Source organism: Syngnathus acus, chromosome 3 (assembly GCF_901709675.1).
Source record: "Syngnathus acus chromosome 3, fSynAcu1.2, whole genome shotgun sequence".
Classification (NCBI taxonomy): Eukaryota; Metazoa; Chordata; class Actinopteri; order Syngnathiformes; family Syngnathidae; genus Syngnathus; species Syngnathus acus.
The window spans coordinates 1,225,460-1,247,384 of NC_051089.1; the positions used below are offsets into that span (position 1 = coordinate 1,225,460).

The following is a 21,925-nucleotide window of genomic DNA, read 5'->3' on the forward strand; positions in this document are numbered from 1 at the left end:
TATATTGTCCCAGAAAAGACTAAGTCTGATTTCAGGCCGTTCTTTTTTTATTTTATTTTTATTTTTTGCAATTAATTTTATGGAGCAGGTCCCATGTTCCCGGAACTCCATCCCGGAAGTTGACAGACGCGGTCCACGACGAGCTGTCAATCAACGCAACAAGTGACGTGCACGCGCGCAGCTGACGCTCGTTAAATCCGATCTGAGTTGACGTCACGCGCGACCTCACGCCGTCAATCTGCTTCCGGGTTGACACAATTTGCGTGTGGCGTGCTAGCAGCCTACGGTGAGAGCTCTCTGGAGAAACCATGTTTTAACAATAAGCATGGCCGACAATCATCTGGAATACGCCTATCTCCAGGGACAGTCCATCGGGGAGCATCTCGCCGAGGACCCGGTGAGTGTGCCTTCATTAGCGGCGCGGAAAAGAGCCGCCGCTGTGGTGGTCGTTAATCGGACGCTAGCAGCCGCGTAGCAATGGCGCAAACGCCGGCACGTAACCGTTTAACAAGCTAGCTTCAATTTAGCAGCGAGTAATAATGATCGTCTTTTACCTGGAGGGTTCCATCCGCATTTTTGGTCAAGATAACTTGTTAAATAGCATAGTTGAACGAACGGTACACCTCCACGATCTCAGTTCGCCCTGTCACGAAATCCTGGATCCGCACATGGGCGCATCCATGTTTTCTGGACATCATGCATGTTTTGCAATCCTGGGACGAACATCTGTTTTTTAAAAGCTGATGTTGACTTCGATGCTGTCGTTTTGTGTATGACAGGAGCTTGCTGCCATCAAGGCCCGCGTTCAGGAGCTGGAGATGGAAGAAGAGACTGAAAGAATGAAGGAGGAGGGCGTGGAAGAAGAGGAGGACAGGTGTGATGGCGAAGAGATGCAGCTGCTGACTGGCAGCCCCCGGCCTGGTGAGATGACCCATAATTTCATGTTTGCTAGGAGTAAATAGAGGCGGCATGAAATTCTATGTTGTATTTTAGCCAGGTGTGCATCAGTGCAGCATTTCTAGCTAGCCGTGTGTGGCTAACACCTGGGACACTTCATGTGCTTCATCGCTGCCCAATGAGATGGAGTGGAAACTTTTTTTTTTTTTTTTTTAAATTGCTTACTACCTTCAAGGTGGAAAGAGAACTAAATTTTTTAAACTCCACAACACATTATGGTGCATGCAATGTCTTGCTTGACCTGACGTGAAATGCCTTCAATAAGCTTGAGTGATGTCATTAGTCGACCATTTTTTGTTTTGCCGCAGGCCCATTCTACAACATGACACCCGAGGAGAGAATAGATGCCGACAACAGGTCTATTTATGTCGGAAATGTAAGTTCATTGTACTATTTTATTTCCCCCCATTTTATACCTCTTTGTCCAAATGCTAAAAACAGCCTGAAGACACTGAAATCACAAAATTATTACAATTCAAATATCAAGTGGATATAACCGTGGCAGGCTTTCAGGCCTTGTTGACACTCTGTTTCAAAACCCAGGTTGACTATGGTGCTACGGCAGATGAGTTGGAGATCCATTTCAATGGCTGTGGTCCCGTCAACCGCGTCACCATCCTCTGCGACAGGTTCTCCGGCCACCCCAAAGGGTCAGTCTAATGGTAACAATATGTTTTGAAACTCACGGCTGCAAAAAAAAAAGTGTTGCTCATTCTGCTGTTTTCCAGCTTTGCTTATATCGAGTTCTCCGATCGCAACTCGGTGCAGAATGCCGTTGGCTTGCATGAGACTTTGTTCCGAGGACGAGTCCTCAAGGTGAGCATCCCCTTCACAATTTCTTAGGAAGCAAAACTTACAACTCAACCAATTTACACTAAGTTGTATCTTTTTATAAATAGGAAAACATTTGACAAATGGCGCTAACGACATACCTTGTGATTTTTTACATCTCAGGTGTTGCCCAAAAGGACCAACATGCCCGGCATCAGCACCACCGACCGGGGCGGCCACAGAGGTGGCCACTCAAGAGGCAGGGGGCGGGGCTTCCAGCCACCCAGGGGCCAGCACGGCTCCCGGGGCAGGTTTCGCTACCAGTCGGCTCGACCGCAACAGCAGAACCCCCACCCGTACTACGGCGCACCCCCGGTGGGGAAGAGACAGTGGGGCCCAGTGGATTATCACGAACAGACGTCCAAACGCTACCCTTGTCTTCTCCTGGTCAGCTCACCGTCCGAGGAAATGGGAGCCGGGGTTAGCGGACAGCACTACCCGCAACAGCGCTAGAAAGCCCTTTGCCTGCTGCTCGTATGCAAAGTGGCTGTGGGAGGTTGAACTGATTTTTAAAAGGCTCTCTTGTTTTCTGCATCAGGTCTCGAGCTAGATTATTTTGAGCTTCTTGTTAAAATACATGATGGGGCGACGGTCCTGTCTTCATGCTGATGTGTCCTTCCATTTTTAGGAACTAATGCAAATGTATTGTTTGTGCTCCGTGTTTAAATCCTCCTCTGTTTAACTTATACATCCTTTGCTTTATGTGAACAAATAAAATGATGAGATGCTTCATTTGTATGAAGTTGCATGGACTGTGATACGGATATTTTTATTTACATATTCAAATGAGGCATTTCAAAGCTGTGTTATGTACATGGAAGGCTGCAGAAGATATCAAGCACTTTGAGACATCATTCCAGAGACAATCTCATCAAATGCTCTGAAAGAAAACAAGGTCAACCATTGAATGGTTTCATTTTGAAAAAGAAACGAATAAACTGACCCGGCATGAACTCACTTGGACTGAATTGGGCTGCCGGGAGTATGGAATGGGTTACACATGACGTCAGTGAAGGAGTTGTGCAGTTTTCGGAACATCTGTAGAAAAGAAAAAAATGGCATTGGAAATGAAAAGGTAACTTAAAGGTGCAAAATATACATTCAAAAAGTAATTGAACTTACGCTTCTTATTTCATTGTCCCGCAACGACGTGTTAGCTGAATCTACAACAATAACAAATTTAACCTTGGAGTTTGTGACATAGCCATATCTAGTCAAATAGTCAAGGAGTAACATTCAAGGATTCTATTGACTCCATTGCAAAATCCTACTTTCACCATATTGTTCATTCAGCACTTTACGATCCAGTACCAGAGTTGTATCAAAAAGGCTCATACTATGAAGATGATGGCACTTTGAGTGGAATTGTACTTTGTGCTGGTCTGCATCATTTTTAGGCTTAACCAAGGGTTAATTAACTTTATCTTTGCAATAGTGGGTTTCATTTGAGACATAGTTATTGCATTGAATATCATTAGATGTGTACACTGCTTTATTTATACATTTTGAAGGGAAAAAAAGTGTTTCTTTAGCAAAGAGGATACACTTTATAATCCTCGGTGGGATATAGTAGACCCAGGTAGAACTCTCTCTGGTCACCCAGTGACTTTCCCACGGCGGAAATCTTCTCCTCCACCACATCCAGCGAGGTGTGCACGGTGTAGTGAAATTTTAGCTCATTTTGAGGGGAAACGCTGCGGATGTACAGCGGGTAGTTCTGAGGTAACACAAAAACATAACACTGTAATACTGCAACCACTCCAACAATAAACCGATTTTGACAGCAGCTTTCTCGAAACACTGCTGATCTTGAATGCTGCCTTACACTATCACACAGGAGCTTAACATCCTGAATTTTTTAGCCGTACACAAGAAAATTAAGAAAATAGTTAAAATATTCCTATAATACAGATAGTAGTGCTTCAGAAGAAGAAACATTACCTCTTTTGCGATGACAGCGATGCACACCGCCATTTTGTGCCGTCGGGATGATCACGTGACAACGAGGCGTTCGCATTTAAATCAGCCTGTATATTTATTGGATAAAGATCTAAAAAATATTTACATTGATTTATTATATTCTAAAATCAACAACTACATTTTTATTAATGACCGGGAACGACTTGAAAACGTCCATGTAAAATTCATGGTCAAATCTGTATGCGCAGATTTTGCGCAGACAAACTCCCTGAAGGAAACCAAAGAGCACTTCCTGAAAGTTGGTGCTGATCGCCATTGCGGTGTTTGTTATGTCTGGTACAGTTTTAGCTTTCTTGTGTACGTTAATATGTGTTTCCTGGTCCAAAAAGCTGGTAGATGCGTCGCCACCAAACATTATTATTCTGCTTATGGATGACGTGAGTTTTATTTACTCTCCTTGTGTTACTGCTCGTTTAAATCCGGATATAATGTTCTGTTTGGTTTTATCTGGAAGTGAGTTAAGCAGCACGTGACAATACTGTTTTTCTTATGTTGGTTTTATTACACGGTGTAAAATGATGCACTTTTCTTCTCCGAATCAGATGGGCTGGGGGGACCTGGGGGTTTTGGGCCAGCCCTCCAAAGAGACTCCTAACCTGGATGCCATGGCTGCACAGGGCATGCTCCTGCCAAACTTCTACACTGCCAACCCTTTATGTTCGCCCTGTGAGTGATCAGACTTGCTGTTATTTTATAAAAAGACTTTTTCCCCCTGTCACCTTGTAAAGCCTTTACAAATATTCCCTCCCTCCCTCCCTCCCCTGCACATTTCACACAGCCAGAGCTGCACTACTGACAGGGAGGCTACCTGTCCGAAATGGCTTCTACACCACTAATGGCCATGCCAGAAACGGTGAAACCCACAAAAACATCCTCAAAGCTGCCAAATAAGCAGCTGCAAATCCCTTCAAGTCATTGTGTTCATCTCTTGCCTGCTAATGTCAGTTGGCACAGCAGTCACGCAGACTAAATAGCGGACCTCTTTTGCAGCATACACACCACAGGAGATTGTGGGAGGAATCTCCCGGGATGAGATTCTGTTACCTCAGATGCTGAAAAAGAAAGGCTACATCAGCAAGATCGTTGGGAAATGGTGAGTGCCTCTTGATTTCTCAATGTACTTTCAAAATGCTATCAAAAGCTGTGGGGTGACCTGAAGTCAGCAATCTTTTCTAAATATGACAGATGTGGAGTGCTTTTGTAAGGAAGAGTGGAAAAAAAATACGGTATTCAGTTATTCCATGATGACTCATAACCAAAAGGACTGAATGTTATCGAGCGCTCTATTGCCAGTGGTGCTTCAGCAACAAAGTATTCATTTTAGAGCGGACATGTTTTCCCCATTAGACATTGGTTGTGTTTCAACGGCCACAATTTGATCCATTTATTCCCCTTCTATACATCCACATTTTCTGAATCCATGAATTCCCTGTAGAACGTCTCAAATCGGTTCCCTGTGTGAAATGTTGCCCTAACGTACAATGCGAAGAATAATGTGTCAGCAGCTCAAAGTGCACCTTTTACTCAAGTGAATGGAATGGAATCCCCGACTTGAAATCAGAGCGATGTGCAAAATGTGCGCAGCATACGTGACCGAGTGGAAACGCGTGTGCTCGGTCAGCCGCGTTGACGCCGCACTGTGTGAGAGCACTTTACTTCACGCCAGGCATCTGGGCCACAGAGCGCAGTACCTCCCCCTGAAGAACGGATTTGACGAGTGGTTCGGTGCCCCCAACTGCCATTTCGGGCCCTACAACAACAGCGGGCGACCCAACATCCCCGTCTACAACAACTCGGAGATGGTCGGCAGGTACGTGAGTAAGACCAGCATCTCGTCCCGCCTGCATTTGTGGTTTCCCGGCAAAACAGCCGTCTGTGCGTTCGGGGTCACTGCAACTGGCAGCCGGCCGGCTGTGTTTTTTTCCCGCTTAGCTGGGAGTTTAATCGGCGCAGCTTGGACGTGAAGACGTTTCCAAAGAGGCGTACTCACGAGAGGCCTCCAGAGACGGCAGGTTGTGTTTATGAGGAGAGCTGAGAGTTGGCCGTCGTGCCCACTTGCTCGCCTCGCTGCACCTCGGCAACATCTTAGTGGTCCCTCCCGGTCTGCGGTCTGCAGAGACTTGGCAAACCTCGTCACAGTTTGCACCTGGGAAACTTCCATCGTCTCGCAATTTAATTTGTTCGGTGTACGATCAGATTTGAATGCGCATGCTAGCAAGTGGTTAGCACGTGTGTCTGGCTGTTTTGAGCTTCGAGAATGAAGCTCACTTTCTGTGTGGAGTTTGCTCGTGTGTCTTTCCTGAAACGTGCATGCATAACTGTCTGTCTAATCACGTCGACTTGTTTTCTAGATACTACGAGGAGTTTAAAATCGACCGAAAGACGGGAGAATCCAACCTCACGCAGATATACTTGCAGGTGACGTCACAGTTTGTCAACAGTTTTTCTTGTTTTTATAATTGCAAGGAAATCTTGGACATGCAATGTTTGAATGTGATACATACTTCAAAAATAGCAATTGAATGGAAAATATGAACAAATATCGAAAGCCCCACTTGTCTGCGCCTTTTTTTCCCCCGACAATGTTCCCGCTCGCGTTTCCCTGTTCAACAGGAAGGTCTCGACTTCATCCGTCGCCAGAGTCTGGCCCGACAAGCCTTCTTCCTGTACTGGGCCGCTGACGCCACCCACGCCCCCGTCTACGCTTCCAGACGCTTCCTCGGGAAGAGCCGACGAGGCCGGTGCGTTGGGCCCGTGATTTTCCGACCGCCTCACCGGGTGATTGTTTTTGTTACCAGGATGCGGTGTTTTGCAGGTACGGCGATGCGGTGATGGAGCTGGACTACAGCCTCGGTCGGATCCTGTCCACGCTGAGGAGTCTGGCCATTGAAAACAGCACCTTTGTTTTCTTCACCTCAGACAATGGAGCCGCTCTTACGTCCGGCCCGAACGAGAGTAAGCGTCATTGCGTTTTGTCGCCTTTATCGCCCTTTTGATGCCTCCCCATGGTTCAGGTGGCAGTAATGGGCCTTTCCTCTGTGGGAAGGAGACCACCTACGAAGGAGGCATGAGGGAGCCCGCCATCGCCTGGTGGCCCGGACGCATCGCAGCAGGCACGGTGAGTGCGCTTTTGGCATTGAAAGTCCAAAGTGAAAAAAGCGAAAAGCCCGTGCAATCGCTATTCTCAGAGGATGTGAAAAACTGGAGATAAAAAAAAAAAAACGATCATGATTGAAATAATTTCATTTTGCAACTTTAGACCAAGCAAAAATATACATATATATTTCACAACTGCAAACATGAGCCTTCCTCAGTCAGACCCGTCCAGGTAGCTGTGAGCTGGACTTTCTGCAATTTTCCCAATTTTGACAAGACGAGAGAGGCTTTTGTTTTTGGAGGTGACATCAACACGAGGTTGAAAACAAATGTTATTGTTAAGGACCCCACCCAGATGTTTGGTCTCATTTTTTACAATCCAAACATCAATCATCAGAGTGACTCGGCGTGCACTCGCTCGCTCGCTCGCCTTTGTTCCTTCCTAATGTTCCGCCTCTCAACAGGTAGCGCAAAATGTAAATGGAAAGCCGCAGGCAGTGTGCAGTCCTGTAAATCACTATGAGAGCAAATGAATAATTGATTTCCTAATCCTCTGTATCGACTCGCTTGTTATGTTTTGTTTCTTTTGTGCGTTATTTACCACAACGCGTCGCAGCCGCTTGCGCTGCGAGCGCTTCGTCTTGGCTCCGTTGAAGTTGTCGCCGGCCGGGAAAGAAAGATCAAGTGTATGATTGCGAGCAAATTTTGTTTTTTTTGGGGGGGGGCATGTTTCCTGTCATTTTGCACGGCAATTATTGAGCCACCTCTCTGCGGCACAAGCTAATTTAACCCCCCACCTACAGCGCGATCCTTTAAGCCGCTGCGTTGCGCAAATGACTTTTAATTGTATTAGGGGCAGCTGTGACATGGGGCTGTGATGCGGAGGGATTTGGCGGCGGCGGCGGCGAAGCGAGCGGAGGCTGCAGACGGCGCTAAGCCTTGCCCCCCGGCTCATCTCGTAGGGTTGTGCTGGGGCCTGATAGCGCTACCGAGGAGCGAGGGAGAGGCGGATTGCGAGCGTCTTAAGCAGCTAATCTGTTTGTGTGTTTGCTGAGGTTGGATTGAGCTGTAATGAGGACTCAGTATCTGAATATGCCAGGCGCTGAGGATAAAGAAAAGGGGAGGGGGGGGAAGGAGTACAAGGAAGAAGATGTACGTAAAAGAGAACGGGAAGAGAAACACTCCACTGCCAGGAACATTGTTGTGTGCGCAGGGTCTTGTCATCGTAATTGTCCTCCGCATCAAAGACGAAGATGCGTACGCAATTATTTTTTTCTTTGAGATTTTTTGGGGGGGCGGAGCAGAATGCTGTGTTAAAGGTCTTCCCTCTGGCTGACGGTGAAGCGACCTTAGTGATGGGATATATTGCAGCCTGAACATTTAAGAGAGGTCAAGTTTTTGGATATCGCCCTAAATCACAGAAACGTCTCACGTTGACAAATATTCACATATATATTCCCAGAAAATGTCAATAACAAAAATTGAATTGAGGCTCAGAAGGGCTGTCACATCCTAAACTTAAACCATAAACGAAATAATAATAAAAATAAATAATAATAATAATAATAAACTTTAAATAACAACAATTTGAATCAGTAAAACAATTGTTCCTTAAAATTGTATCCAAGAGGCCGAAAGGAGGTGTAACGGAATGAAGGCTTGCGAAGTTCAGCATCCTTCGCAATTCCGGAAGGCCCCGGAGGAACAAAGACGGAGAGGCGGGTGCGCTGCCCGACCCGTTGTGTAGCGGAGCGTCGCAATCCTTTTTGGTTAACAGGATGCAGACACAAGGGCAGCCAATCTCCTGGGAACCGGACCGGGGGGACAGATGAGTCAGAGGAGACCCCCCGCCCAAAAAAAAAGCCTCAATGCAAAAACGACAACACCTTTGATGTTTGGACATTATTGCAGACTAAATGTCAGTTTGCCTTCTTTTATCCCTTTGCGAGTGTGTGTCCGCAAAAAAAAAAGGAAAAATTGAATCTGGATTTAAACGTGTGATCTGGAATGCATTGCGCCGACTAGTTGTGCGGTTACTGCGCAAGAAAAGTGAATTAATTTCAAATGTGTGTGTGTGTGTGTGTGTGTGTGAGCACAGCAGCACATGGGCCGTGCAGCTGCAGCGGCCTGATAGCGCTATCTGATTGTGAGCGTGCCGTCTCCCTCCGAGACTCGCTCAGGAGAGAATGGAAGGGAAGATCAAGGATGACAGCGGAAAAATGGCATTTTATCTGAAAATAGTTCAAAGTTTATAAATAAAATAAAGCGTTTTTTTTTTTTCTTTCCGTGGGACTGGGAGAAGGAGATAAAAAATAAAAAAAAACAGCCCTCGCTGTCTCCAGATGCTTTCTTGCCCAGCCGGGCGGCGTCCTCTCCCTACTTGCTTTTCTCGACTTCTTCTCAAGCATTTAAAAAGATGCACGTTTTTTTTTTTTTTCCCCCCCTCATACAAAAACCTGCGGAAGGAGATTAGGTGCACTGAGGAAACGCACCCACCCCTTTAGCAATCTGTGTTCACACACACACGCACGATCACAAACGTCCGTGTTGCCTTTAATGATAAAATCCCACATAACGAGCGCGTTTGTGGTATTCCTCAAGTGTGACATTGTCGATTTGTGACGGCAAAGTCATTTTCACTCCAACGAGCACTTACGACGTCACTGATGTTTTGCTTTCAAAGGTGAATTTCCAGCTCTCCAATGTAATGGACCTGTACACCACAAGTTTATCTCTAGCCGGCATCAGCCCGCCCGATGATCGAGCCCTGGATGGATTGGACCTGACGCCGGTTCTCCTCAACAGCTCGCAAGCACTGCAAAACAGGTAAATGTCATCACACATTTCCGGATCGCGTTCCCACCCGCTCGTCATACGTCCTCTTCCAACAGGCCGATCTTCTATTACCGTGGCAACCAACTGATGGCGCTCAGGCTTGGCCAGTACAAGGCCCACTACTGGACCTGGACCAACTCATTGGATGAGTTCAAAAAGGTGAGCGAACCACTGAGCCCAGTGTCTAATGGGTGGCCTCTGACCTCACAAATGACAAACAGTCCAAATCCTCCTAGAAGAGTGGATGGGGTTGGATCCGTCCAAATACTTTTGTCCATATGGTAGAGTGCAATCAGTGTTTTGCAACAAGCGGAAGAACCCCTTTGCGGCTTTCTCTGCTGGCGTTGCGCTGGAAATGGCTCATCAGTCGACTGCTGCGTAATGAATATTAATGAGGAGCCCCCAAATCAGCAAACTTGCATCATTCATCAGCCGCTTGACTTGTTTGTTGCAGCTCCAGTGGAGAATTCCCTCGTTGTCATTTACATAGCAACATTTCCCACTGCGAACTTACGCCGGATAGACGGGAAGGGGGCGGAGTCCAGTCCAACTTTGCGCTGCTTATATGTATGGGGAGGAATATGAAATGTGATGTTTGAGAAGCAACACGCTTTGCTCGCTTTTCTCGAAATGTCCACGTGAGCTCCTCCCTCCTTCACTTTGCTTTATGCCCCATCGGTCGCTTAAATTGCTCTCTCCTTCAGGGCCGCTGAATCAATAGCAACCTCTTTTATCATCTCATGTGAACTCAAGTGGAACTTCACAAATAATGGTGTCTGATTGCCTGCTAGTTGCTTATTGATTCGTGTGAGTACATGAGAGAGAGAGAGAAAGACAGAGAGAGGGAGGACAAGAGAGAGCTTTTGCATGATTTGGGCTTTTGAGTGAAAATGTATTTGAGTGAGCTCCCACAAAAGCCGCCGCTTTTGCTATCGATAGAGAATGCTTAAACTGTTCACGCAACACATCACGCGCTTTTGATAAACACACACAACAGAAACCGATTGCGGGACTTCCATCGACTTTTTTTTTTTTTCAAGTTGCCTACCTTTGGAGCAAATACGGCAGCTTTCATATCATGGAGATTTCCCTCGCGCTACTTTGTTATAGTTTAGCTTTTCATCCCGCATGGTGAAAAATAAACAGGGGTGGTGCGTGCCTGCGTGTTTGTTTGCGTGCGTGACGACATTACAGGTTAATAGCAGGAGGCGCCATGTGTTCATGCCGCTCAGCCATGAGGAAAATTTGGCAGGCGCCCGTCCAACACTCTGCAGGCGTTGTGCTGGTGTTAATATTTCAAAATACTTTTGTATTGCTAACTTGCTAGCCGCTAAGCGAGTTACTCATATAAGCTGACGAGAGCTGGCGAATTACTTTTCAAGACAAAAATGACTGCCGGTAGCTGGACACAATTTGCTTTCCTACTGATGACTTTTTAACGTCCCTTGTGCTAATGTGCTGTTTAAGATAGCAAAAACACTAGTTGTCTGCAGCCCTCCCCGCAATTTTTTCTTACAACCCCAAAATGTTATTCAAAAAAGGTTAATAAGGATTTATTAAATGTTCCCGTCAAGGGATGGGTGAAATCGGAAAAAATCGGAAAATACCCAAAAGTCAATTGTCTGTTCTGATACCTTGTGTGGGTCCAAGCATATTTTAGGGGGAGAGGGGGGGTGCGATGCCCAACCGCCCCCCCCCTTCTCTCCGCCACTGAATATGATATTCACAAGGCTTGTCCCAACTATTTCTCCGTTTTCTTTTTTTGTGCTGGATGCCCGCTGTTTCTCTGATGCGCCTGCAGCTGAGCACTGCTTGAGTTTGAAATCCTCCTCCTTTTGCTCTTCATATCATTCACGTCCTCGGAGACGCCAGTACAAGAGGCAGAGAGCTCCCCGCACCAGGCCTCCTCTGGGATGAGCTCTCTTTCTTCCTTTTCTGCATTTCTGAGTTCTCGCCTTTCAAAGGCGGGAGTGGTCGGGATCAGACGAGCCTCTGCGGGGCAGCGGGTATCTATCGTTCTCCCTCGCGCTCTTCAATATGTATTTGGAGGTGTTCTGTCGGGCCATCTCAGAGGGGGGGCGGGCGCCAACACTGCCTTACAGATGAAAGCTTTTTCAATTTTACTTGCGCTTACCCCAAAAAGTGAATGTGTGTTTTTTGAAGAAAGAGGCCCATCTCCGGGGGGTTTCTGAACAAGTGTGTATGTGACTCAATCACCTTGCCTGCCAAAGTGCAGCCGGAGAAATGAAGGAATCACAAAAGGAGACATTTTGGACCAAACACTCTCGCCGACTGTGTGCGCATCTTCAATGTGGTCATTGTTGTGGAACGAGCATGGTTTTTTTTTTTTTTGCATCATGCAAACATTTTTTTTCTCAACCTGCCATTTGACTTATTATCATTTACTGCTCTCCTTCAGGGCGTGAACTTCTGTCCGGGTCAGGAGGTCCCGGGTGTGACCACGCACGAGCAAAAGGAGCACACGATGCAGCCTCTCATTTTCCACCTGGGTCGAGATCCCGGGGAAAAGTTCCCTCTCAGGTCAGTCGCTTGCATTTCGTTGTGGGGCGAGATGAGCAAAACAAAGAAACGTGAAACGTGAGAAAAGGCGTGGCGGGCCAATGATGTCAGAGCGTTTGCCAGCGACTAGCGCGGAATGGCGATGAGATCAATGCGGATTCAGTGGCAGAAGAAGGCCAGATTGAGCTGCTCAGCCACGCAGCGTGCGCCTGATTGCACTCTTGTCTTTGTGATTGCAAACAGCCCTCTTCCAGATTAGTGTGTCACGCCACTGCAGGTTAAAATTGCCAGATAAATTGTTCAGCTCGAAATTCGGCGAGGGTGCTGTTTAATAGGCTTTGGTGTATTTTGGCCTCAGACTACCGGATGAGGGTGAAAATATGCTCCGTGGCTATTTGTATGGCAACACACGTGTTGATGGAGTCATCAAAGGGTGAATTGAAGTTGAAGTCCATCTCTGGAAGGAACGTCAGTAGTTTACTATACAATACTTAAGTGACTTTTTTTTCTTTTCTCAACCTTGCACTTGACGAATATTCCAAAAATTCTAAAACTGAATATAAAACTAAACAAATGAATAAAACAAAGTAAAATGAACAAACCAGTTATGAAAAAAGAATCAAAATGAACTAAAGTCAAAAACAAATTACAAATTGTAAGGATTTTTTTTAATGATGGGCAAATGAAGCTTCAAATTTGCTTCACGAACCAGTTTGTGTATTTTTCAGTCAAAGATGACCGAGCCGAGTGACTATGTGAAGGATGATCAATTCTTCTGCTTCTGATTCCTCATCTGCTGTTTGTCTCGCTCTCTTCCTCTCTCCAAAATGGGATCGGATGATAAAATATTCATTTCTGTACTGGCACAGTCGACTCGAAAGAAGAAGAAAAAAAGCTCAACTAATCAATGCGCAGCCATGTACCGAGCGCGTCGAAGATAAAATGCAGGCACGACTTCCGTGTTGTAAGGCCGCGAGCGCGCGCGTCTCCACCGCGTCTTTTATGTCCACTCTCATCTATCCATTTCCCATCTTCCTTGAGACTTTGCGCCACTTGCCTTCTCAGTGGCTGCTCCTCTGCATCCAGCGTCCTTTTTAAGCGTGTGCTCCTCGGCTCCCGCAGCTGGAGCGACTGCCAGGCTGCCATTAATCTCTGCCTGCACCTAAAGAGCCACTTAAGATGATGCAGCGCCTGTCTGCACACATGCCTTCACTCGTGTCGCAGTCCCAAACATGCAAACTAGAATCACACCACTCCAAAAATGGACTTTCACTTCTCAAGAGGCTTTTCCGCACTGTGGAGGGGTCATCCGCAATTAGGCGCGGACTCCCAACTGGGTCAACGCAACCTCCAGATGCGTTCAGAGCCCTTTTTTCGCGGGATGACCCGAGGCTTCAAGGTTAACACATCCAGAGTGCGGTCCCGGCTGTGACGCTGCAGGCAGAGCCTCTCCGTCTGGCATCATCTGCTCCCTACCACCGTGTCCCCAATCAATAGTCCTCACCCAAGTGCTCCATTTCCACTCGGGGGGAGGGGAGGAGCCAGGGGGGGGCGGTGTTAGAGGGAGGGGTTAGGTAGGACACATGCGTTTGATTGTCTCCTCAATTCCCCCTCCGTCTGCCACTGTGTTCTTGATTGTGTGCCTGTGCGTGTGTTCCAGAAATAGTGTTATGAATCAGTAATCGGCATGGCGACACACCTGAGCAATGCCCCTGCCCCTCTTGGGTGCCATAAATTATAAATCAAAAGAGTCCATTTGCATACAGCCTGCTTATTATTCCGCACTTTGCCCGTGCACCAGTAAGCTAAGGCTTATAGTCATGCTAATGAGTCGCGCTAGCTGACGGTGGCTTTTCATTATTTGTTTGCGCCAGAGACACAAACAAATGATATAATTAGATTTGGATGCGGCGCTTTGCTCAAATACGATTAGCCGAGCGCGGACGCCACGATGGCAAAGTTTGCGCTTTGGCGGAGGCCGCCGCCGCGCTTGGCTCGCCGACCCAACACTTGCTCGCGTTTTATGAAGTCGCTCCGCCGCTTATCGCAAAAATGAATCTACAGCGCGGAGAGCAGGGGAATGACTGATGGGAATCAGCAGGAGCAGCACAATTTGTGATTTCAGATAAGCGCGGCAAATTTCCTCTGCTTTTTTAACCGAGAGGTGTAATCATCCCTCCCCCCCTCCCCTCCCCTCCCGGCGAGGGTCACAGTCGTTAGCTGATGACAAACGTGGAGCGAGAGCGAGAGAGACTAATTGCAGTCGGCGCGCTACCGCTCGTCTAATTGCGCAAGCAAAGTCCAAAGCCGAGAGGATGGAGGAGGAGGAGGGAGGGAGGGAGGGAGGGAGCAGGTGCCGGCTGATGGAGGAAGGAACCCTCGCCGCCCTGCGGGAGATCCGGCTCGGCTTTGGGAGGGGAGGTGTGAGCTGGACAGGGCCCGGGGTTATTACTCTAATTGACACTTCACCCCGCATGCACGCGCGCGCGCCCGCGGTCCCCAGGGGCCAATCAGAAAGCGGGGCTTGTCGCGAGGGGACGACACGGGCCCGGCACAGGTGCTGGCGGCGAGTGTATCAGGGGTGTAATTGCACTGCTGATATTTGTCTAGCCGTGTGTCACGCCACCAGAAGCCCGCTTCCCCCAACACGCACACAGACCATTAACCCTACAGGTCCTATTGAAAGTGGCGGCGGCGGCGGCAGTGGCGTTCCTTTGAAAGCCTCCGGGGGCTCTGTGTTTTACACACTGAATATAATCATGCACAGAGGTGTGGGGCCCACTGCAGTCCAACAGCAGTAATTGAGAGACGGGGGTGTGGCGGAGGGATAGTTCCACAGCCACCCCGCTGAGCGGCCTTTCCCACGGGGTGCCGGCGTGTGTGTGTGTTTTTGTGCTTGAAAGCTGCACTGGGGCCCCTCTCTCAGATAATGACTTAAGCTCGGCCGTCACGGCGGCGTTTCATCAAGCCCTACGCCGGGGCCACTGTTTCACTCGCAGCACAAAGCCACAACAAACCGAGAGATTATGTTGTGCGTGTGCCTTTTAAATTCCTCGCAAGCGAGTCAATTAGTAGATGTCGGCAAACACGGCCTTCGGTCTAATAAAAGCGTGATTCTCTTTTTTTTTAATCAAGATATTCCACGTCTTGTGCTTTAAAGATGAGAAATAAATGTCGCTAATGGAAGCTGGCGACATACAACTGGAGGTAGATTGTTCATTTCAGTGTGGTGTGTATCGACAGTGTGCTGTCAGAGGAATACCAGGATGCACTCAGCCGTATCTCGCCAGTTGTGGAGCGACACAAGAAGACGCTGGTTGCGGGCATCCCCCAGCTCAACATGTGTGACCTTGCCGTCATGGTAAGTTGGGCTCTTCTTTCATTACGTACATGGAAGACTCACTGCAAGTTGTTTGCCCAAAATTTCAAGAAAGACACTCTTGGAAAATGTTTACTTTTTTTTTTTTTTATCCTCCAACTGAACACTGTGCAAAATAGTACGCACAAAACAGAACACAAATTTTTTTAAAAGAGTGGAAAATAAATAGGTTGAAGGATTAGAAAAATGGTGCAAAGTATTAATGACCTACCCGCCGACCCTAAATATTAATTGGTATGAATGTGATGGCAGCAAGATATTCTCTTCACGGTGAATGTTTACTTTCATTTGTCTATTTATTTATTGATCTATTTATTTATTTATGATTTAATAACAAACGTGCTGTTTCTAAAATCACTCGAGCAATTGTGTACAAATAACCGCAACCGTTTTGCTCCTCTTGCAGCGCTTAAGAACTTGAACATCCGATTCGTTTGTGACATACTACTGCCCTCTTGTGGCCAATTGATTAAATGCAAGTGCCGTGAAAACAAATAGTGAGGTGACTTGCAATCAATTCATTCGATACTTGGATTGTTTGGTAGTGAGCGAAATGCTTTCCAAGTTCTCTTGTTTGAATGACATCTGCTGTGTTCCAGAACTGGGCCCCAGCCGGCTGCGAGAAGTTAGGAAAGTGTCTCGACGTGCCCAAGTCGTCTCCGTGGAAGTGTGAATGGCCGCACTGAAAAAGCAGGAAGCCAAACTGGACCATGTGCCTTACTGCACTTGACAAAGTCAAATGTGAATCAGTATTGTCTCGTTTTTGTTTTTCAAATGCACAAAGGTTTGACTGATATCTTGAATGTGATCAGTCCCCGAATATCATTTGCATAATTGCACAATTGTTGATGTCAGCATTTCAATGAATTGCTTTAAATGCGGTTCGAACGTGTCATGTTGTTTGTCAAACCCGAGCAAATATCAAAACGTGCTTCAAAATGAATTTTGCTTGCAGTAATATGAAAGCAAGCAAAATTGTCATCATGTGTGGCATCGTGAGGGCGTGTTGCCATCTGATCCACTTGGAGAAAGTTTTGATTTTTTCTCTTGGTGATGCTGTGGCTTGTTGACCTCATAAAAAACGCTGAGTCTGCAGAGAGCGTAACTCAAAAGGAAAACTGTGGAGAGATAGCCACTTCCTCTTTACGGCGCCACTCAATCTCTGCCTTTTCTAACTGTATTCCACATATGTGACAGAGCATAAGGAAGATCCTGCGGTAACATTCCACAGATGGGCCTTGTGCATATTCTGCGCGAGCTGCGCATATTTGCTTTCCTGTTGTCAGCCACTTTTTTTCAGCAAGCCCAAAAGTGAGAAGTGAAACCAGACTCCTAGGAAAGAATGAAAAAGGAATGAAAATAGAATGGACAGAAAGAAACCAGCAATCACACATCACTTTTTTTTTTTAATCATTTTATATATCTCAAAAGCTTATGTTCTGAGTTATATGATAGTAGAGAGTTGCGTGCGCGCGCGCGCGTGCGAGTTTTGGAGGGTTGTCCTCCACTAGCTTCACATCTGGCCAAACAGATGTTGCTAGCCGTTGTGCTTCCGCGCTGTCATTGTTTCCGCTTCCACCTCAGAGGAGCCTCGTTCAATCTCTCTCTTTCTCCCTCACTACTTTGCCCTTTTTGCCTCTTTCACTTTTGTCTTGCGGCCGCAGCCATGGGAGACCTGGAAGCTCCCGAGTCGAGGCAGCCGAGCCGCAGCGTGCTGCAGTCGGTCCTCCCCAGCAGAGAGTTCGCCTCCTCCAGGAAAGGAATGTTGCTCATCGCTGAAGTGGTAGGAAACTTTTTTTTTTACTTACGACAGTGGAAATATGTCACCGCCTCACGCGCTTTAACACGGTTTGAAGTCAAATCTTCGTGCGTCTGCTTCAATGTAGGTCAAGTCGCAAGGCGTCCATTAATGACGGAGGAGCGACAAAAGTTTTGAAACACACCCACGCCCCCCACTCCCCAAAAAAATATTTTTCCACGCATCTCTTTAACCTTAACTAAATGCCACTCTCATTTCATTAGTCAATATAATCTGCTGAATGTCGAAAGACGATTTTGAGGTTTTCAACTTGTGGGACGCGGAATATTCAGGGACGCTTCGATTTGACTTGGCGTGTCTCAGTTCAGAACGATACGGTTAGATTACTTTATTGTTGTAACTTTACACACAGAGTGAGATTTACATTTTTAAATGATCTTATTTAACTATCTAACGTGTTTTTGTTAGTTTGACGCAAAGCACAACATGAGTGTGCTCCCTGCTGGATTTCATCAAGACTGAAGGATGCTTTCATTGTTATGTCATTCATTCCTGATTCATTTTGAAAAGCAAACACTCGGCATCAAAGTCATCATTTATATATTTTTTAAAGGCGCGTTCCACTCACTGGATTAGAACCATGTTTATTGGCAAAGTGTGTTCAAACTTTCAAGGAATTTGTTGGTTGCATTCCAGTGCTTGGCATCATTAAACACTAAGAAGAAAAGCGCCAGCCGCTTTTACGACGGATCAAGGAGTGAACTTGCTCTGGTAACTCGTCCAAGGTCAGCTGGGAGGAGCCACCTCAGCCACAACCCAAATGAGGATGTCTGTTACTCTATGGGAGAAATTGGATGGAGGAATTAATATCAAGCATTGCGCAATAGCAAGCCCGCGTAGCTCGAACCCAGATGCAACATCAGCAATATCATGTGCTTGCGGTAAAGAGGTCAACACACTGGCGTCATGTGACTTTGAGCTAATGTAGTGACATGACCACAGAGCGGCCATTCTCTTCCTCAGAGTCGCTCGCTCGCTTCCATTCCACAACATGAGCAGCGTGCTTGACCAATTGTTGAGGCAGAAGACACTCGATTCAATGTTTACATTTTATCTCCAAGACGATCAAGAACCACCCGGCAGCTTTCAGTGTGCGTTATTATTATCCCGCCTGCTTCAAACAACTCTTCCTGCAGTCCGTAACAATTTAGTTTCAAATAAATCCAACAGTCCTTTTTTGGTGTGAAATCTCGATTTGGCCCGTTTTGTTGTTTTGAGTAACTCCCAGCCGGTTTTACAAGCTTTTAGTACCTGCTCACTCATTCCCAACCTTTGAAGTAGACCCTGTTTGCCCACAATGACGGCCTAAGAGCTCATTTTGACTGCAGGCGAGGAGAAGTACCACGACATCAACTTGGACTCAACAAGTGTTTCATCCTCTTAGAAATTCTCATCGTTTATTCCGCCTGAGCAAAGCTCCGCTCGTTTTTAAATGAGCTACCACGCTAACCAGCCCTAACCCTTAAGTTGGACTCCATGATGGAATGTCTGATGGTGAATTTGGTCTCGGGAGCCGTAGTGACAGCGAGAGGGAGGAAGTAGGCCCGGAGGCGTGGGTGGATAAGCTCCGCCCTTTGCTTCGGAAGGAGGCCAAAGTGGATCCGACCTACTTGTACAGTCACTGGTGGCCTGGCGTCAGATCTGCTAGCCAGATGTGCGTAGCGTCCATACGGACTTTGGCGTTCCGATGGATGCCGAGCCCAATGTTGATGAAATACAAACTTACGAGATAGTGATCCATGTCAGGAAGTAAACAAGAGTCCATGTGGGAAGTGACTCACTTCATAAATAAGCAGAGGAGGAGAAGTTTAGGAAAAAAAAAAATCATCAGATGAGGCTGCCATGTATTGTCTTGCAGGCGCTGTCCTTTGTGGATTTTGTTTGCTTCGCCGCGTCCACGGCGGCCGCCTTCGTGACGGTGCCGCTGCTGGAGTTCCTGGCCGCTCTCTTCCTGCTCTTCGCCTACTCCACCAAATTCAACCAGAGGTTTAAAGGCTTCCTGTGGCCTCTGATGGTAACGAGCCGCATCATCGCTCGACGCGTTGACCAAAGCGGCTGTAACTTTCACCTCTTTTCCCCCCTTCGAGGATTTTATGAGATGCGTGACTGCTGCCATCATCTATTTCATCATTTCCATCATCGCCGTGTCCAAATATACGGACGGTTCCTCCAAAGCTGCCGGGGTAAACGTGCATCACTGTTTCCCCTTTTTTTCCCGTGTTTATTTCACCTTCTGTCCTCCTCGCAGGTTTTTGGCTTCATCGCTACCATTGCCTTCGCTTTAGATTTTTATCTCATTTTTAACGAGCTGGCCAATTTCCTGAAGCAAGGCGGAGAAACCACAGAGGAGCCTTCCAAACGGCAAGGTATTGGTCCACAATCATCATGCTTGATCATTCCAAACTTTGCAAAGACGTGCATAAGGCTGACGGAGGTGTTTTTTGTCTTCCAGATGAATGTTCAGACTCCGACTCGGACTGAGATTGCCCACCATTTGGAGTCCTCGAGCCCAGGAGACACGGCCACAGCTCCGCAGCTCTCCGTGGAACATTTCGGCCAAATTGAGCTCCAAACGTGAAAACGCCGTCTGTTGTTTTGGAGTCTCGTGCCAAATGAAGTTTTGAGCATGTGAAGCGTTGACAGATCTATGAAGACATTTTATTTGTTCATCTTTTTCAATATTGTGTAAGAATTTGTTGAAAAGAAACACTACTCTGTTTGTCTAAATGTAACAAATGAATACTCCTTAACGAAGAAGATGGGGTCAACGAAGAAGCTGAAGTGAAAATCAGAGTTCAACCCCCAAACTCATAATACATACATTCATTCATTTATACATTCATACATTCCTACATACATACATACAAACTCCACTAACCCTCGAGACGTGATGTAGGTTGGCTGGTTTCAACCATTGTACATTTCTGCTTCATTGTGTGTGTTTTGTATTTGTTGACTTCACTGCTGCTGTTGGTGTCCCTTTTCCTGGTTGTTCTATGTTGTTGTTCCTGTCACCATCAAATGTGTGTGAATGGGAATGAATCATTGCCAGTGCCTTATGTTGCTCTGTTTTATCATTTTTTATCTGTATTTAGTTGTGTTTTGTTTGTATGTCCTCCCTTCTACTTCCACCATTGAGGAATAAGAGGTGCAAACAAAGCCACAGTGAATATGTTCATAACACCACATCTGTAATCTATAATAATTGATAAGTGATCTATACATTGGGTTAATGAACACAATTTGTCATTTGTCTCCGCGGGCACCGGTACGAATCTCGAATCGGGTGGAAAGCGGCACATACCGTCGTTCTTATGATGTTTTTATGATGTTCGCGTTACTGTGGATCGATCAGGCAATCTTTTTGCCCGCTTTGTCACACACACATCTACTCAATGTATAACAATAAAGTCACTGGATTTTATTTTTATTGAATATGTGTATGTGTACATGTCTTTTTGTATAAGTAGGCTCTTTTACTCAATAAATGACCACGTATACGAAGGCATTTTTTTTATATAAAAAAAGACCATAAATAGTAAGACTTATATTTGAAAAACAAGAAAATGAACACTTCCTGCAGATATTTTCTGCGTCATGATGGAATGTGAAAATTTTAACGCAAGTGTAGAGTGAGAATTTAATTGAATGAATTAAGAATACAAATACCATCAATTAAATCAATTATAAAATACAAATCAAAAGTATTAAGTGAAGAATCTGGTCTAGAAAACCAATTGTTAGCATTCTGCATCGTGTGGTGTACCTATTCAAGTGTCCATGAGGTGTACCTAATAACAGACTTTTCACTTAAAGCAGGGGTGTGGACCTCCAGTCCTCGAGGGGCCGCGTTCCAATATGTTTTCCAAGTGACCCTCGTTAAGCGCACCTGCGTGAAATGTTTTAGCCCCTTTCACGTTCCGCAGGAGCTAAAACTTTTCACGCAGGTGCACTTAACGAGGGAATCACAAGGACACTCCATTAGGTACACCGCCATTTTCAAGTGTACCTAATAACAGGCCACTTTATTAGGGAAATATCATGGTCAAAGGTCACAGGTGAGAAGCTCTAGTCCTCGGGGCCGCGTTCCAATATGTTTTCCAAGTGACCCTCGTTAAGCGCACCTGCGTGAAAAGTTTTAGCTCCTTTCACGTTCCGCAGGAGCTAAAACTTTTCACGCAGGTGCACTTAACGAGGGAATCACAAGGACACTCCATTAGGTACACCGCCATTTTCAAGTGTACCTAATAACAGGCCACTTTATTAGGGAAATATCATGGTCAAAGGTCACAGGTGAGAAGCTCTAGTCCTCGGGGCCGTGTTCCAATATGTTTTCCAAGTGACCCTCGTTAAGCGCACCTGCGTGAAAAGTTTTAGCTCCTTTCACGTTCCGCAGGAGCTAAAACTTTTCACGCAGGTGCACTTAACGAGGGAATCACAAGGACACTCCATTAGATACACCGCCATTTTCAAGTGTACCTAATAACAGGCCACTTTATTAGGGAAAT

The 21,925-nt window shown here is 46.4% G+C and overlaps 4 protein-coding genes across 4 annotated transcripts; 3 read left to right on the forward strand and 1 right to left on the reverse strand.

The window, feature by feature from the left end:
- Positions 1-227: 227 nt before the first annotated feature.
- Positions 228-2,541, forward strand: pabpn1l (PABPN1 like, cytoplasmic). The gene is made up of 6 exons (XM_037247105.1): positions 228-397; positions 780-921; positions 1,266-1,333; positions 1,501-1,607; positions 1,686-1,773; positions 1,912-2,541. Exons 1-6 carry the CDS (start codon positions 326-328, stop codon positions 2,239-2,241), a joined length of 807 nt encoding a protein of 268 aa, XP_037103000.1. The 5' UTR covers positions 228-325; the 3' UTR covers positions 2,242-2,541.
- Positions 2,539-3,838, reverse strand: trappc2l (trafficking protein particle complex 2-like). Its single transcript, XM_037247112.1, has 5 exons — positions 3,730-3,838; positions 3,333-3,505; positions 2,911-2,998; positions 2,747-2,826; positions 2,539-2,668 (listed from the first exon to the last, which is right to left on the reverse strand). Exons 1-5 carry the CDS (start codon positions 3,760-3,762, stop codon positions 2,623-2,625), a joined length of 420 nt encoding a protein of 139 aa, XP_037103007.1. The 5' UTR covers positions 3,763-3,838; the 3' UTR covers positions 2,539-2,622.
- Positions 3,839-3,992: 154 nt separating this feature from the next.
- Positions 3,993-16,482, forward strand: galns (galactosamine (N-acetyl)-6-sulfatase). Its single transcript, XM_037247101.1, has 14 exons — positions 3,993-4,145; positions 4,311-4,434; positions 4,547-4,621; positions 4,759-4,861; positions 5,435-5,578; positions 6,120-6,186; positions 6,382-6,509; positions 6,584-6,723; positions 6,783-6,886; positions 9,548-9,690; positions 9,756-9,858; positions 12,119-12,240; positions 15,463-15,580; positions 16,198-16,482. Exons 1-14 carry the CDS (start codon positions 4,038-4,040, stop codon positions 16,282-16,284), a joined length of 1,566 nt encoding a protein of 521 aa, XP_037102996.1. The 5' UTR covers positions 3,993-4,037; the 3' UTR covers positions 16,285-16,482.
- Positions 16,483-16,885: 403 nt separating this feature from the next.
- LOC119120324 (CKLF-like MARVEL transmembrane domain-containing protein 3) lies at positions 16,886-20,844 on the forward strand. The gene is made up of 5 exons (XM_037247106.1): positions 16,886-17,381; positions 19,276-19,431; positions 19,505-19,600; positions 19,666-19,783; positions 19,870-20,844. Exons 1-5 carry the CDS (start codon positions 17,130-17,132, stop codon positions 19,896-19,898), a joined length of 651 nt encoding a protein of 216 aa, XP_037103001.1. The 5' UTR covers positions 16,886-17,129; the 3' UTR covers positions 19,899-20,844.
- Positions 20,845-21,925: the final 1,081 nt, after the last annotated feature.